The sequence below is a fragment of the Schistocerca americana genome, chromosome X (assembly GCF_021461395.2).
Source record: "Schistocerca americana isolate TAMUIC-IGC-003095 chromosome X, iqSchAmer2.1, whole genome shotgun sequence".
Taxonomy (NCBI): Eukaryota; Metazoa; Arthropoda; class Insecta; order Orthoptera; family Acrididae; genus Schistocerca; species Schistocerca americana.
Window position 1 is genome coordinate 543,355,196 of NC_060130.1, and position 18,210 is coordinate 543,373,405.

The 18,210-nt window shown below is 40.9% G+C and overlaps 1 protein-coding gene across 1 annotated transcript in view; it reads left to right on the forward strand.

The window, feature by feature from the left end:
- The window catches only part of LOC124555713 (transmembrane and coiled-coil domain-containing protein 4-like), a 130,314-nt gene extending 112,359 nt beyond the window's left edge, over window positions 1-17,955 (forward strand). Inside the window, exon 11 of the mRNA XM_047129720.1 lies at window positions 17,332-17,955. Within this exon, the coding sequence (XP_046985676.1) occupies window positions 17,332-17,715 (384 nt within the window). The 3' untranslated portion in view covers window positions 17,716-17,955. The remainder of the gene's footprint in view (window positions 1-17,331) is intronic.
- Window positions 17,956-18,210: the final 255 nt, after the last annotated feature.

Genomic DNA, 18,210 nt, shown 5'->3' on the forward strand with positions numbered 1-18,210 from the left:
ATGGCAGTTGGCACTTTTGTTTCGATTACAGGAAGCTTAATAAGATAACTAAAAAGGATGTTTACCCTCTTCCACAAATTGATGATACGCTAGATTGTCTGAAGGAGGCTAACATTTTCACATTTCCTTTTCTAGGAGAATGCTGACTTAACAACACATGACCAATAGCCATTCTTGCAGAACACGTAAACAACACGACCAATAGCCATTCTTGCAGAACACGTACTTCAGGTGAATGATTTCAGACTCCAAGTGGTGTTCGTCAGAAATGGTGTTTGCTCTGTGTACCTGTGTATTTAAAGCTGCTATCTTCTGTAACAGATGGTGAAAGCTCTGGACACTCAGATATAAATCAGTGTGAATCAGCTTGCAGTACCCTGTGGGGTCAAAACATCCATCTGACTTTTGTTGTATCACAGCGTCTAAAAACAGCATCCTTCCCTCTTTTTCTGTCTTGGCGGTGAACTGGATGTCTAGGTGCATGCTTTTTATATGTTCCTGGAAGTGCTCAAGAGCTTCTACACTGTGTGGTCAGACCATAAATGTGTCATCAACGTAACAATAAAATGAAGTTGAATGAAGGGGAGCTGAATTCAATGCACATTCCTCAAAATGTTCCATAAAAAAACATGGCTATGGGTTCTCTGTTGTCTCCAACAATTGCCAGCTTTTTTTATGGAGCATTTTTAGGAATGCATGAGCTAGGGGTGGCAAGTATAGGGGCTTGCACAATTGTAACAGCCAGTGGGAAGTGTCATATGCTTAAGGTGACTTGGGGACGTGAATTGGAAGGTGATGACAGGATAGAGGAAGGCGAAACTGCTGGGTGGAGGGTGTGGGGACACTGGGTTACCTCAGATTGAGGCCAGAACAATTATGGGAGTAGAGGATATGCTGTAAGGACAGCTCCCATCTACGTAGTTCAGAGAAGCTGGTGGTGGAGGGAAGAATTCAGATGGGCCGAGTTGTGTAGCAGCCATTGAAATTGAGCATGTTGTGCTCAGCTGCATGTTGTGTCATCAGGTAGTTAACTTTGTTCTTGACAACAGTTTGGCACTGCACATTCATCCTGGAGGACAGCTTGTTGGTAGTTGTACCAACATAAAAGACAGTGCAGTGTATGCAGCAGTGTTGGTATATGACATGGTTGTGTTCACAGCAAGCATGGCATCTGACGTAGAGTACGCCTGTGACAGGACTTTAGTAGGAGGTTCTAGGTGTATTGCTTGGGCAGGTTTTGCACCTTGATGTGTCACAGAGTGAATCTCCTAGTCAACTTCTCATAAAACCCAGGCCCTGCCTAGTTGACAACCTTCATTCACCACGTCCTGTACAACTCCCTCCCAACACCCCGTAAAACCCATGATACAAGCCAACCCAAAACACTGTTGTTAACCTCTCCACCAAAACTCTTAGTTCCACAGAACTTTCAGTCCTATCCAAAACCAAGTGAGGTGGCCCAGTGGTTAGCACCCTGGACTCGGATTTGGGAGAATGACAGTTCAAACACACATCAGGCTATCCTGATTTAGGTTTTCTGTGATTTCCCTGAATCGCTTCAGGCAAATGCTGGGATGATTCCTTTGAGAGGGCACGGCCAACTTCCTTTCCCATCCTTCCCTAACCCAATGGGACTGATGAGCTCACTGGTTCGTCCCCTCCTCCAAATCAACCAACCAATACTATCCAAAGTTCTAACGTTCAGCCCCACCCCCAAACTGAACCATGGTGCACTTGTCAAAGTCCTACACTCCTCCTCCTTATCCATAGAGTGGAAACACTTATATGCCACCAATCCCTCCAACTGAAGCCAACCGTACTCATCAATGAACATTGGCTCTCCCAGTTCATACCACCATCTAACTGTGACCCTCCCCCCCTCCCACCTAACAACCGCCTAGTCAGCTTCCAGGAGTTCCTTACCTCCAACTTGGCCTCACCTTCCTTCCCCAGTTCCCTTCCTAAGAACACTAACTTTTTGGCAGAAGAAAAGACAGTCAACACAACCTCAAAACAGATATAGACCTAATCATCCTCCCTGCAGACAAAGGCTTCACCGCTGTTGTGATGAGCCGCAGTGACTACCTGATGGAGGACCTCCACCAACTGCCTGACTCCTCCACCTACAAGCTCAGCAGGAGTATCCCATACTGGAAGTCCAGGATAACCTCCAGTCCCTACTGAAACCCGTAAGCCCTTCCCAAATCCTCTCACCTGAGTCCATCTCCCTCCTGACCCCAACAAAGCCCCACACACCCACCTTCTACATGCTCCTCAAAATCCACAAATTCAACAATCCTGGATGCCCTATTGTAGCTGGCTATTGTGCTCCCACTGGAAGAACTGTGGCCTTCATTAAACAACACCTCCAACTAGTTGCCCAAAATGTAGCCTCCCACATGAAAGATACTAATCACTTTGTTCACTGAATTCCCACCATCCCCACCCTTTACCTCCTGGATGCTACTCGTCACTGTTGATGGCACCTTCCTGTTCACCAACATCCCTCGTGCCCATGCCCATGGCCTTGCCACTGTCAGACACTATCTCTCCCAATGTCCTTTAGACTCCATACTCACCACTTCATTCCTTATACACCTTACCAACTGTATCCTGATCCACAACTCACAACTACTTTCCCTTTGAAGGGAAGGTTTACAAACAAAAATGTGGCACCCCCCCCCCCCCCCCCCCCCGCCTTCCTCCCCCCTCCCCCCCCTCCATTAACCATGGACCTTGCCGTTGGTGGGGAGGCTTGCGTGCCTCATGATACAGATGGCCATACCGTAGGTGCAACCACAACAGAGGGGTATCTGTTGAGAGGCCAGACAAACGTGTGGTTCCTGAAGAGGGGCAGCAGCTTTTTCAGTAGTTGCAGGGGCAACAGTCTGGATGATTGACTGATCTGGCCTTTTAACACTAACCAAAACGGCCTTGCTGTGCTGGTACTGCGAACGGCTGAAAGCAAGGGGAAACTACAGCCGTAATTTTTCCCGAGGGCATGCAGCTTTACTGTATGGTTAAATGATGATGGCATCCTCTTGGGTAAAATATTCCGGAGGTAAAATATTCCCCCATTCGGATCTCCAGGCGGGAACTACTCAAGAGGATGTCGTTATCAGGAGAAAGAAAACTGGCATTCTACGGATCGGAGCGTGGAATGTCAGATCCCTTAATCGGGCAGGTAGGTTAGAAAATTTAAAAAGGGAAATGGATAGGCTAACGTTAGATATAGTGGGAATTAGTGAAGTTCGGTGGCAAGAGGAACAAGACTTTTGGTCAGGTGAATACAGGGTTATAAATACAAAATCAAATAGGGGTAATGCAGGAGTAGGTTTAATAATGAATAAAAAAAATAGGAGTGCGGGTAAGCTACTACAAACAGCATAGTGAACGCATTATTGTGGTCAAGATAGACACGAAGCCCATGCCTACTACAGCAGTACAAGTTTATATGCCAACTAGCTCTGGAGATGATGAAGAAATTGATGAAATGTATGATGAGATAAAAGAAATTATTCAGGTAGTGAAGGGAGACGAAAATTTAATAGTCATGGGTGACTGGGACTCGATAGTAGGAAAAGGAAGAGAAGAAAACGCAGTAGGGGAATATGGATTGGGGCTAAGGAATGAAAGAGGAAGCCGCCTGGTAGAATTTTGCACAGAGCATAACTGAATCATAGCTAACACTTGGTTCAAGAATCATGAAAGAAGGTTGTATACATGGAAGAACCTTGGAGATACTAGAAGGTTTCAGATAGATCATATAGTGGTAAGACAGATTTAGGAACCAGGTTTTAAATTGTAAGACATTTCCAGGGGCAGATGTGGACTCCGACCACAATCTATTGGTTATGAACTGTAGATTAAAACTGAAGAAACTGCAAAATGGTGGGAATTTAAGGAGATGGGACCTGGATAAACTGAAAGAACCAGAGGTTGTACAGAGTTTCAGGGAGAGCATAAGGGAACAATTGACAGGAATGGGGGAAAGAAATACAGTAGAAGAAGAATGGGTAGCTTTGAGGGATGAAGTAGCGAAGGCAGCAGAGGATCAAGTAGGTAAAAAGACGAGGGCTAGTAGAAATCCTTGGGTAACAGAAGAGATACTGAATTTAATTGATGAAAGGAGAAAATGCAGTAAGTGAAGCAGGCAAAAAGGAATACAAACGTCTCAAAAATGAGATCGACAGGAAGTGCAAAATGGCTAAGCAGGGATGGCTAGAGGACAAATGTAAGGATGTAGAGTCTTATCTCACGAGGGGTAAGATAGATACTGCCTACAGGAAAATTAAAGAGACCTTTGGAGAAAAGAGAACCACTAGCATGAATATCAAGAGCTCAGATGGGAACACAGTTCTAAGCAAAGAAGACAAAGCAGAAAGGTGGAAGGAGTATATAGAGGATCTATACAGGGGTGATGTTCTTGAGGACAATATTATGGAAATGGAAGAGGATGTAGATGAAGATGAAATGGGAGATAATATACTGTGTGAAGAGTTTGACAGAGCACTGAAAGACCTAAGTCGAAATAAGGCCCCGGTAGTAGACAACATTCCATTAGAACTAGTGACAGCCTTGGGAGAACCAGTCCTGACAAAACTCTACCATCTGGTGAGAAAGATTTATGAGACAGGCGAAATTCCCTCAGACTTCAAGAAGAATATAATAATTCCAACCCCAAAGAAAGCAGGTGTTGACAGATGTGAAAATTACCGAACTATCAGTTTAATAAGTCACAGCTGCAAAATACTAACGCGAATTCTTTACAGACAAATGGAAAAACTGGTAGACGTCGACGTCGGGGGAGATCAGTATGGATTCCGTAGAAATGTTGGAACACGTGAGGCAGTACTGACCTTACGCCTTATCTTAGAAGAAAGATTAAGGAAAGGAAAACCTACCTTTCTAGCATTTGTAGACTTAGAGAAAGCTTTTGACAATGTTGACTGGAATACTCTCTTTCAAATTCTAAAGGTGGCAGCGGTAAAATACAGGGAGCGAAAGGCTATGTACAATTTGTACAGAAACCAGAAGGCAGTTATAAGAGTCGAGGGACATGATAGGGAAGCTATGGTTGGGAAGGGAGTGAGACAGGGTTGTAGCTTCTCCCCTATGTTATTCAATCTGTATCTTGAGCAAGCAGTAAAGGAAACAAAAGAAAAATTTGGAGTAGGTATTAAAGTCCATGGAGAAGAAATAAAAACTTCCAGGTTCGCCGATGACATTGTAATTCTGTCAGAGACAGCAAAGGACTTGGAAGAGCGGTTGAACGGAATGGACAGTGTCTTGAAAGGAGGGTATAAGATGAACATCAACAAAACGAGGATAATGGAATGTAGTCGAATTAAGTCGGGTGATGCTGAGGTAATTAGATTAGGAAATCAGACACTTAAAGTAGTAAATCAGTTTTGCTTGGGGAGCAAAATAACTGATGATGGTCGAAGTAGAGAGGATATAAAATATAGACTAGCAATGGCAAGGAAAGCTTTTCTGAAGAAGAGAAATTTGTTAACATCGAGTATTGATTTAAGTATCAGGAAGTCATTTCTGAAAGTATTTGTATGGAGTGTGGCCATGTATGGAAGTGAAACATGGACGATAAAAAGTTTAGACAAGATGAGAATAGAAGCTTTTGAAATGTGGTGCTACAGAAGAATGCCGAAGATTAGATGGGTAGATCACATAACTAATGAGGAGGTATTGAATAGAATTGGGGAGAAGGGGAGTTTGTGGCACAACTTGACTAGAAGAAGGGATCAGTTGGTAGGACATGTTCTGAGGCATCAAGGGATCACCAATTTAGTACTGGGGGGCAGTGTGGAGGGTAAAAATCGTAGAGGGAAACCAAGAGATGAATACACTAAGCAGATTCAGAAGGATGTAGGCTGCAGTAGGGACTGGGAGATGGAGAAGCTTGCACAGGATAGAGTAGCATGGAGAGCTGCTTCAAACCAGTCTCAGGACTGAAAACAACAACAACAACAACAACAACAACAACAACATGTGGCACAGCCATATGTGCTCACGAATCATCATCTTATTATGCCAACCTACTTATGGGCCATCTAGAGGAAACCTTCCTCCTCCCAAAACTTCAAACCTCTAGTCTGGTGCAGGTTCATTGATGATATCCTCCTCATCTTGGTTGAGGACCAAGTCAGCCTATCCCCATTCCTTTACAACTTCAACACCTTTTCTCCCAACCGATCCACCTGGTCCTCCTCTCCCCAAAGCACCATCATCCTGGATGTTGACCTCCACCTCTCTGATGCTTCCATCCACACCTCTGTCCACATTAAACCCACTAACCATCAACAGTACCTGCATTTCGACTACTGTCTTGCAGCATAGGCAGTATTTTATGATGTATCTGCAGTGATGAGAACTCCCTTGCCCAGGATGCTGAAGGCCTCCAAAGGCTTTCACAGTCAAGCAGTGCCCCCAAACCTAGTCTACAAATGGATTTTCATTGTCATATCCTCACCCCCACCCCCTTTCTACCACTCGCCAAGAATCAGCTACAAAGGAGCACCCCCCCCCCCCCCCCAAAAAAAAAAAAATCACCTAGTATCCAGTATCACCTTGGAATGGAAGAACTGAACAACATCCTTTGCCAGAGCTGAAGACAACAACAACAACAACAACAACATGTGGCACAGCCATATGTGCCCACGAAACACCATCCTATGCCAACCTGCTTATGGGCCATCTAGAGGAAACCTTCCTCCTCCCAAAACTTCAAACCTCTAGTCTAGGATGCCCTGAAATGAAGGACATCCTACCAAACCCTCCTTAAGTAGTGTTCCAACACCCACCCACCCACCCACCCACCCAACCTACACAACTTCCTAGTCCATCCCAATGCCACTCCCACTCCCAACCCCTTACCATAGGGATCATATCCCTGTGGCAGACTGAGGTGCAAGACCTGCCCAAGCCACGTCACAGGCTTGCTGTAGCCCATCAGAGGTCATGCCAACTGTAAAAGCAGCCATGTCATGTACCAACACTGCTGCAAACACTGAACAGCCTTTTGTGTTGCTATGACTACCAACCAATTGTCCACCAGGATGAATGGCCACCACCAAACTATTGTCGACCATCTGATGGCACAAAATGCAGCTGAGCACAAGATGCTCAATTTGAGTGGTTGCTTCATAACCTGAATCATGTGGATCCTTCCCTCCACCACAAGCTTCTCTGAACTATGCAGATGGGAGTTGTCCTTGCAACACATCCTCCGCTCTTGTAATTGTCCTGGCCTCAATCTCAGGTAATCTGCTGTCTCGATGCCCTCCACACATCAGTTTCCCCTTCCTCCATCCTTTCACATCCTCCTAATTCATGTCCCTATGTTGCCTTCAGTGTGTGCCACTTCTTACCAGCTGCTACAATTGTGCCAGCCCATATGCCTACCACCCCCTGCGGAAGCCTGTAATCTTCGAATACAGCATTACTAGGATGCAGCTTGACACAGTCACACTGGTTAAATATCTAGGTGTGATGTTGAAAAGCGATATGAAATGGAATGAGCATGTCAAGTTGGTAGTAGGTAGGGTGAATGCTGTACTTTGTTTTATTGGGAGATTTTTGAGAAACTGTACCTCATGCGTAAAGGAGATGGCATGTGGAACGCTAGTGTGACCCATTCCTGAGTACTGTTATAGTGTTTGGGATCCCTGCCAGGTTGGATTAAAGGAAGACAGCGAAGCAATTCAGAGGTGTGCTGCAGTATTTGTTACAGGTAGGTTCGCTCAGCACACAAGTATTATAGAGATGCTTCAGAACTCAAGTGGGAATCCATGGAGAGAAAACTATGCTATTTTCATGAGGCACAATTGCGGAAATTTAGAGAACTGGCATTTGAGGCTGACTGCCAATTGATTGTATTGCCACTAGTGTACATTAAGGAACATGAAGATAAGATTTGAGAAATTAGGACTTGTACGAAGGCCTTTAGACAGTCATTTTTCTCTTGCTCTGTTTGCGAGTGTAACAGGAAAGAAAATAATTAGTAGTTTATGTGGTACCCTCTGCCAAGCACCATACAGTGGTATGCAGTGTGTGTGTGTGTGTGTGTGTGTGTGTGTGTGTGTGTGTGTGTGTGTGGAAAAAAAGGGAATAATTATTGGTCGAAAGCTATATATTTTCTAACTGTCTGCAAAAAAACCTTATCCATTTCAAAATACTCTCCATTACAACTAATACATTTGTCCCACCAGTGCTTCCACTGTTCGAAACATTTTTGTATAGTCTTCTTCAGAAATGGCTAACAGCTCCTCCCTCGTTTTTTTTCTTGACTTCTTCAATGTTATCAAATCAGTGTCCTTTCTTGCCCCTTTTCATTTGTGGAAATAAGAAAAAGTCGCACGGAGCCAGGTCAGGTGAATAAGGTGCATGAGGCCACGGAACCGTGCCATTTTTAGCCAAGAACTGTCTAACAAAGATGGCTGTGCATGCACGTGGCATGTGGCAGCAAACCTTTTCATTTCCAAATCTTCCATAAAATGCACCAAACCAATCTCAGAGGTAACCGACTAATCTCTGACAGTTGATGAATTGCGTGTCGATGGTCTGTGAGCACAAGCTCTCGAAGTTTTTTAATATTTTAGTTGATTCAGGCAGTTATGGACATCCAGAATGAGGTTTGTCATGAATCGACACGTCGCCATTTTTAAATTGTGCAAACTTCTCTTGCACTTCAGTTTTTCCCATAATGTCATCTGGGTGAGCTGTTTTCAACATTAAAACAGTTTCAGCAGCATTTTTACTGAGTGGAAAACAAAATTTCACAGCTACACATTGTTCACTTAAACTTGCCGTCATAAAAATTGAAACAAGAACAAAACTGCACTAACAAAAACAGTCACTGCAGAAGAACAGGACAAGCCTGATTGACAACACAGGCAGCACTGAACTGGCAATGAGTTGTGGTATACACGCCTATAGTAGCAGAAATTCATTCTACAGAAGCTCCACCCTCAGCAGTGTTTTTTTTATTTATTTTATTTATTTATTTGTTTTACCCCCTTGCATGTAGATAATTTTATTTCACACAAGATTCTCTCTACTTAGCACCATGCTTCTGTACTCTACTCATGGCTCCTACTCTCTGGCTACTTGAAAACACCCATGTAAGCTCAAAACACTTGCATGACAATTCCCCTAAGAATGTCAGTCTCCCGCAGAACTTTGCTCTGTGGTCAGTATGGTCACCTTATGAGCACACCAGTTATGTTCACCTGGGTCAGAAATGTAACTGAACATTTGCTGAACACAGTTTGGACAAAATTCAAAACACACTAGAGTTACGTATAGTGTTAATTGATTTTGGGCCAAAGTAATGAAGGAAGCTATCAGAATTTGTACCACTGTTGGCCTCAGAGAGAGAGAGAGAGAGAGAGAGAGAGAGAGAGAGAGAGAGAGAGAGAGAGAGAGAGAGAGGGGGGGGTGGGGGGGGGGGGAATCAGCTGAGTTCTGCTTGGGTCCCCTTACTGAGTTATCCAGACAAGACAATTCCTGGCTGGTGGTCACATTGGGATTAGAGTGCAGGCCCTCCTCTCAATCCTGCCTGGCATTAGGAGGAGTGGACTACCTTGGCTTAGACACAATTTTCTCACTTCACCAGAAGTTGTTGATAATGACACTCAGAAAAATGTCATATAATTCTGGCAAACACACTCAGCTGTAAACCCAAGAACTTTATATTATTTCAACTCTCAAGGAACAAGAATGAGATCAAATAATTACTGTTGTAAACTTTTAACTGTGATGTCATGCAACGTTATGGTAGAGATGTATACCCCACAATGTTAAGTGAAATATAATCTGTATATACAGGGTATATTGAATAAGATGTAACATCCCTTTATTTTGTTAATGATTCAAGATATTGAAATGAGGTTTATGGCAAATAATATTACGCAAAGGTGCATGTAATTATGTTGCATAGTTTATATTCCTAAGTCTTGTGTCAACAGTATGCTGAAGGGCACATAATTATGTTGCATAGTTAATATTCTTAATGCTTGTGTTAACCAAGATAGTAAAGGAAATGTATATATTTTAAATGAAATGGTATAATTCTTTTATGACATTCAAAAGCTCCTGAAAAAATGAGTATATGAAATATAGTGCTTGTTAGTATTGGCATTCAAGTTTTCCCTAAAAGTATCTGAGAAATATGTTAAAGTTCATCAAAATTTTTTTGTTACAATGTGGGAAGTGTGAGATGGACTGCCGTCTAATTGGAACGACAGAACACTGTCACTTATCCAGTAATATCTCTTCTAGTGCAATAGATAGAATATGCATGAGAAAGTGTGTGTACATGTTTCCATTTAACATGTGTGGTATGGAGTAAAGGTCTACACTGTCTCATCATATATTTACAGTCCTTGGCCATTGTTGTTGTATGTGACAAAGCCAGCTTGCCTTTATTGTTGACCAGTGGTGCATGTTCTGTACATTCCATCAGTGTGTTTAATAAATGTAGTTGCATTTGGAAAATTTATCTACTCTCAGGCATTGCAGACCAGAACAGTCATATTATATATGACATTCTAACTCATATCCTGTGTTATTCAATCTGCCCTTTCACATTGGTGTCCTAGTAATACAAGCAAGTACCCGGCTGTTCTCTAGTCTTCCTTTATAGTCTTTACACCACCATAGCTGATTCCATCTACCTTGCCTTCCAGTTTGACACATTTCTCAAATACTCTTGTGAAAAGTGGCAATGCGAAGAGGAACAAGTGTTATATCATTGTACTCGTCTTTTCAACAGCTTGCAGATATCATTAAAAATAGTGTGTTGTTCTTCTTTCGATTTCGGCCATCTTTGGACCACGTTCAACAATTCACTTGCCCGGCTTTTTGATCTTTTTTTCTCTCTTCCCAATATTTCCTCATCATTTTCGAGTGGTTCCTCCTCCGCTCTTCCGACCATTTCCTGTTATTATTCTTTAGTTTCGTTTCTTCTGGAAAACACTTAATTTTGTTCACTATTTGTCTAAACTTTTCCCTGTCCCTGATTGACTCACGGGTGACATTAAAATAGGCCAAATCCTTTTTCACCATCTGTATCCATTTATTGTTGGTTTTTTCGTTCCTGTTACTATGTTCAAACACTTTTCTTGTTAGTCTGTTTCCATCCATCCTCGACAGGTGACCATAAAACGTTAGTCTGCGTTTACGCATTGCCTCACTCACTTTCTCAATAGTTTTGTATATTTCCTTATTACTCTTTAGCTTGTACTCTTCTCCAATCTTTCTCGGTCCTAATATTTTTCTCAAAATTTTCCTTTCTTTCTTTTCCATGTTTTCTATTTCCCCCTTTTTGTTAAGAGTTAGGCACTCCGATGCATACAGGCATTCTGGTCTAATGACAGTTTTATAATGTCTTAATTTAGCTTGAATCGAAATGTTTTTTTTGTTATATATGTCTTTGGTTTTTTGAAAAGCAAATTCCATTTTCCTTGCTCTCGCCTGGTTTGCACTCTTGTCTAAACCATTCACTTGAATTATTTCACCTAAATACTTAAATTTTTCTACTCTCTTAATATTGCCGTATTTAGTAATAAGATTTTTCTTGTTATTTCTATGATTAGACATATACACGGTTTTTTCAAATGAAATCTGCAGTCCAGCTCTGGCCGAAACTTCTTGTAGTTTCTCCAGGTAGTTCTGAGCTATTTCTTCGTTTTCTGTAACTATTGCCAGATCGTCTGCAAAAGCTAAACAGTCCACTTCTATTTTTTCTTTTTTTGTTCCAATTCTGATGTCATTCTTGGTGCCTTTGAGTTCTTCTTTCCATATTCTCAATATCTTTTCCAGTACGCAGTTGAAGAGGATTGGGGATAAACCATCACCTTGTCTAACACCTGTTTTAATTTCGAACTTCCTTGAAATTTCACCCATAAATTTAACTTTGGCCTTACTGTTTGTTAGCGTCTGTTTGATAATTTGAATTGTTTTCTTATCGACCCCAAATTCTTCCAATACTTTCAGTAATGTTTCTCTATCTACCGAGTCGTATGCTTTTTTGAAATCTACAAATACTATTGCAAATCTCTGGCCTCTTGAGATTCTGTAACGAATTAGTGTTTTCAGGTTAAATATTTGTTCAACACAGGATCTACCTTGTCTAAAACCTGCTTGATATTCACCTATTTTTTTATCCAGAACTGGCTCCACGATTTGAAGTAATTTCCTTGACAAAATTTTGTATCCTACTGGCAGTAGCGAGATCCCTCTATAATTATTAACATTCATCTTATCCCCCTTTTTGTGTAGTGGGTGTATCAGGGCACACTGCCAGTCTTCAGGAATTCTTTCTTCGTCCCAGATCTTCTTAAACATATGTTCCAAAACTTGTGGGAGGTTGGTATCCATTATTTTTAGGATTTCTGGTACTATGGAGTCTTCACCTGGGGCTTTATTGTTTTTTAGACTGTGTATTATGTGTTTTATTTCTTCAGCGTCTGGAGGTTTTGACTCGGTATTAGTATTTCGGTGGTTTTCAAAACTCATTTTATCTTTGGGTGGTTCACAATTTAGTAGATTCTCGAAATATTTTGCTAATATTTCACAATTAGTCTTGTTTGTCAAACCTAGCTTGTTCTCTTCATCTTTAAAACATAAATTTGGGGATTGGTATTTGGTTAGCTGTTTTCTAAAAGTTTTGTAGAAATCTCTAGAATTATTTCTTTTAAAGTCTTCCTCAATCTGTTCTAGGTTATCCTGAAATTGTCTTCTTTTTTTTATTACGGAAAAGCTTGGCTGTTTCTCTTCTCTGGATTTTAAAATTGTCAAGATCTTGAGGATCTTTTGTGGAGTTCCATTTCTGCCACAATTTCTGTCTCTTCTCCAGGTTCTCATCACATTCATTGTCCCACCATGGATGTCTTCTTACTCTTTTCACGAGACAATTTTCTTTTGCTATTTCAACTATTTCGTTTTTGATCTCCTCCCATCCCGCTTCCTTATTTATTGTGGATATGCCATCGCTATCTTTGTGCAATGCTCTTTGAAACCGTTGTTTAATTTCTTCATTTTTTAAAGTTTCTGTGTTATATTTTGGAATTTTGTAAAAGGTTTTCTTCTCTTTTCGAAATGGGAGTGGTCTGAATTTAATCGTAGTCAAATAGTGGTCTGAATCAACATCAAGGCTTTTCAGCACTTTAGTGTTTTGAATTTCTTCTTGACAATGAAGTGAGATAGCCACATGGTCAATTTGGAATTCTCCGAGAAGTGGATTTGGTGATCTCCATGTTTTAGTTTTTCGGCTCAGCTTTTTGAAATGTGTTGTCATTATTTTCAAGTTGAAATGCCTACATACCTCTATAAGCCTTTCTCCATTTTCTGAAGTTCTTTTGTGACCTGGGAAGAGGCCTACTGTTCCATGGTATTTTTTCTCCCTTCCTATTTGTGCGTTAAAATCGCCTACTAACATTTTTATGTTCTTCTTTGAGCATCTATCCAGTTCCATTTCAAGTATCTCCCAAAATTCTTCAACTTTCTCCGGGTTATTTTTGTTGTCCTGGTTTATGGGTGCATGACAGTTGATTATAGAGTATCCTTTGTTTTTACATTTAATCTCAAGAATGGATAGTCTCTCAGAACTCGAGTAGAAGTTAGTAACTGAATCTAAAATTGAGTGATGTACCAGAAATGCTGTTCCCAGGTATGGCATTTGTTTCATTAAGATTTTACCTGGTTTTCCTTTAAATAAACGATAGTTTTCAAAATCTAAAGCAGTTTCATCTAAAAACCTTGTTTCTTGTAATGCACATATTAAAATTTCTTTCTGGTTCAGCTTTTCAATCAATAATTTCAATTTTCCTACTTTAATTAGAGAGTTTACATTTAGGGTTGCAAACATAGTTGCTTTCTTAAATTTCAGTGTTGAGGGCTGCATACATGTTGGTTGGGGTCCTCCAAAATCCTTTGACCCCTTTGCATTGTTTCTACGAACAACGGAGGATTTGCCATTCGGTCTACCTCTTGGAGTAGTGTCTATCTTTGACGACGTTCCCATCATGCTTTGCAGTAATTGTTGGATAATAAATTGGGGGATCGGGTTGCCCCGAATCCGAAATTAAAACCAAGGTAGTAAGCCCTGGAGTTAGCTCTTCCGCTCTCTCTGCCGTTGGGAAATTGTTCCTCTTCCGCCATTGAGACCGTTGGCTGGGTTTCACCTAGTAACCCTAGGCAGGGGCCCTATGACAGGGTGCTACCATCTGGAGCCGGACGGACCCTGGTTTTTTTACGAGGTTGTTACTCCTCCCCCTCCACACTTCCCCATCCTCTTGTTTTTAGATGGGCCCGGGCTTGGGACCGGCTTGCGGCGGTGTTAGTGTGTTGTTATTGTTACCTAAAAAAAAATTTGCTTCACTATTTCTGCTGATACAAGACATAGGGATATTAACCATGCTACACAATTATGTTCTGTTCCCCTCTGTGTACTATCATTTAACAAAAACGTCATTTCAATATCTTCAACCCTTCACAGAATAAAAGGGACGTTACATCTTATGTGACTCATCCTGTATATGCAGTACTTCATAATGATCAACCCATACCTTGACAAATTAAGAGTTGCAAAATGTGTCGTAGCGCATATCACATTATAAGAGTCAGTGCAAATGCCAAGTTGGTGCTTGTGCATAGGAGAACGAGGTGTAATGTCAAAAGATCAGAGTGTAATAAAATTTGTAAAGAGGGCTGGTGGAGGGAACAATATTGACATTACACTGGCATATCAGGCAGCAGCTAATAATTGTACGTCATGAGAGGTTAAACAGTACATGACCACTAGTGACCATAGTGTTGTAACTTTGAGTATTATAACAATAACCAAAAACTCTCAAAATAGTGATGATAGAGAACTGAAAACCCACCTTGATGGCTGAGCGTGCAATTGTGCTCACTTCGGGGTTGCGGGGAATCACGGTGGTCCCGTATCGAGCTTGCCTTGTGGTTTGATGGGGCCCAGTGTACCAGCCAGCTTGGATGTGTTTCTAGGTGGTTTTTCACTTCCACTTAAGTAATTATCAGACTACTTACCACATTCTGCCCCAGATATTTGATAAGCAAGCATTTTGTAACAGGGTGCCACATTTGACTGTGCAATTACATTAGATACAGGCAGGAGCAGTACACAGATTCCACCCCGAGAAGATGAGGGAGGCTGGCAGTAGCTTTAAAATCTCTTTGGGAGAGGCAACCTCATCATAACAATAGCCTATATATGAGTGTGATTGGTTCTCTGCAAAACAGGAGAAGTACCAGCCCTTACTCGGCATTGATTGGATAAAGGTCACTGGACAGGAAGGACAGAGTGAAGGGGTGCAGTGGAAGGACGGTGGTTCAAATCCATGACTGGCCATCCAGATTTAGGTTTTCTGTGATTCCCCTAATTCACACCGGACAAATGCTTGTATGGTTCATTTGAAAGGGGGCGGTTGATTTCCTTCTCCATCCTTGAAACGCTCTGAGCTTGTACTCCGTCTCTGATGACCTCAGTGTCGACAGGACATTAAATCCTAGTCTTCCTGCCATCAGGAAGGAAGGAAGGAAGGAAGATAACTGGAAGCTTGGAATATTAAAAGGGCAAACCAGGATGCTTTTACTGCTGAAATAGCTTCTTATAACCTGGACAATTTACCTGAAAGCATAGACCTCGGGGTAAATGTTCTTACAGAGCTGCTCCTGTGGGTGTAAGCAAATCACATCCTGAGGAGACAGCGCAGAGCCATTCCTAACTCAGAATAGGAGATTATCAGAGTTAATTGAAAAGGTCTCAAATGCTTGAAGAAACTGGTGGCACTCACATGGGAGGGATGAAAAATGCAGAAGCCTAAATGTGTAACAGTATCATTAACAAGTATATGTAACAAAGGTTCAAGAAATTAAGGAGGCTTCTTTGAGTGTTTTTTGCATGAGCAATTGAAATGTGCCTTATGGGGTCACCCATACCATCATCTTACCGACAAGGTTATGGCTGCCTCTGCAACACACGAGCAAGTGGCTTGTGGAAGGTAGATGTAGATTTTGTCTACAATTCACAAGATGGTGAGACAGTGATAAATGTCTGGACTGACTAGACTGACTAATTGTTAACACTGTTGCCAGATGACTCCTGAGGAATAGACAGTAACCATCAATCAGTACTCCATGCCCAGATGAGATCAAAGTACAGTAACTATGATGTCCTACTTCCAGTTTCTTAGGAACAAATAGCAGTAGTGATAGTCCCACAAAAATGCAGAGCACTGGATCTAGATTGAATCCATTATTAGGCGAGGCAAAAGGGAGCACCAATCATAGTGTCATTCTTAACAAGTTTATTATGTGAGGTGCTGGGATTGAGTGAGGTACTGAAAGAATAGGTGCTAAAACTGATTTTAGGTCTGAATATGTTTTCAATTGTTCACACAGTGAGTTTAACATTCCTGAACATAGAATGAGGGACACTATTTTCATTTTTCAAGATTTAGTGAGATTCCTCGTAGTCTGCCAGAAGCTTATGTAACAGCCATATGCAAGGGACCTGAAATTTAGGTTGGAGCTGTTTTGTGTGTTGCGTAGTGGCTCATTTCTTTCCCTTTTTCTCCCCTCTCTTTTATGTGATCGGTCAGTGGTACCTTTTGTCCATGATTACTTAGCCATCCTCTACCTTTTATATTGTCACATATATGTTTTTATTGTCAGTGTAAGTATGTCTTTTGTAGACTTCAGTGGAATATTTTTAACTTTTATTCTTTAACCTCACTCAGCTCCATGTGTTTTAGTAAGGTCAAAAACCCCAAATGTCTAGCACCCTAATTTTATCACTGCCGCCATCACCTCACTTGCAGATTGTTTGCTAATGTAGATCTAACTGACATATTCAGATAGTGTGCTAGACTGGGATGTGAATCGAAATCTTCACCATTCGCAACTGAGCGCATTTTATGGGCATACGTAATTGTCTTTGACTAAATATGAGTTTATTGTTTATGCATAACATGCACTGTTTTTTTGTGTATATTTCATTGTACATTAGGTGTAGTATGGTGTAGTGATCTTACAGATTAATACATGTCAAAAATACTTTTATTTTCAATAAACTAGACCTTATTTTTGCAGTGTGCTCTGTTGCTAATCTGGGAACAAACACTTCTTAAATTTGATTATGTATGACATAGTGTTTTTAAAATTCTTTGATTCTTTTACTTTAATGATTCTCTTTTTAACAATTATTTTCTAAAACAGGTATCACTATCACTATCAAGCCTCTTCTTTTATTTTAATTATTCTCTTTTTGATGATTCTTTTCTAAATCAGGTATCACTATCAAGCCTGAGATCCTCAAAGTCTGAAAATGCACTCCAAATCGAAAATCCAGAGGATGTTTCTTCTGTGTTGGGAAATGCAGCTGCCAAGTGTTCATTCTGTTCAGAAGCAACTGAGGATTATGTAGAAGGTACTGAAGATAATCAGGAGATGCCAGTAAATGAATCATCACAGGTGGAGAGTATGTCACATTCTGCTCCAACTACAGCTGCTGCCCAGTGTGAACTTCCAACTGAACAACATGTAGGTGAATTATCTAAGGAATTCCCAGAGCGTGCATCAGATAACAAGGAATTCCCAGATCCTACATCAGGCAACAAATGTGAGGCTGGGAAGAAAACAGAAGGAGAACACAGTCGTGCTGCTACACAGTAAAAAATAAAAATTGATGGAAAATAAACAGGCTGAATTTGGATGTGATAATTAAAATGCAACCAGCTTACATTGAGGAAATGTCACATAGCAGCATGATACTGCAGGCACAAGAAACACAGAGAATACAGTGCATTTAATTTTTAATAAGTTATATTACCTCAATTTTGAGTATGTAAATTTCTTGGCCATAAATAATGTATTAAGTGTATATAATATTATTGTTGAAACAGTTAACAGATAATAGGATGTATAATTTACAAAAGGTTTACTGTGCATGAGAATTGAGACAATATTGTCTTCTTTTCTTCTTCCCACTTGTCAGTATTCATTATTTATTTCTGTGAATCAGTTCTGTTCATATGGTGTTCGTATGGTACTTTTACTTTATATGTTAATTATTTCAGATTTTTAAAAATCACACTGTACTTTAATTTACACAAATTTGTTCTGAATTATTCACTTGTATGCATATTCATACGTTCAAGACAGGGGAAA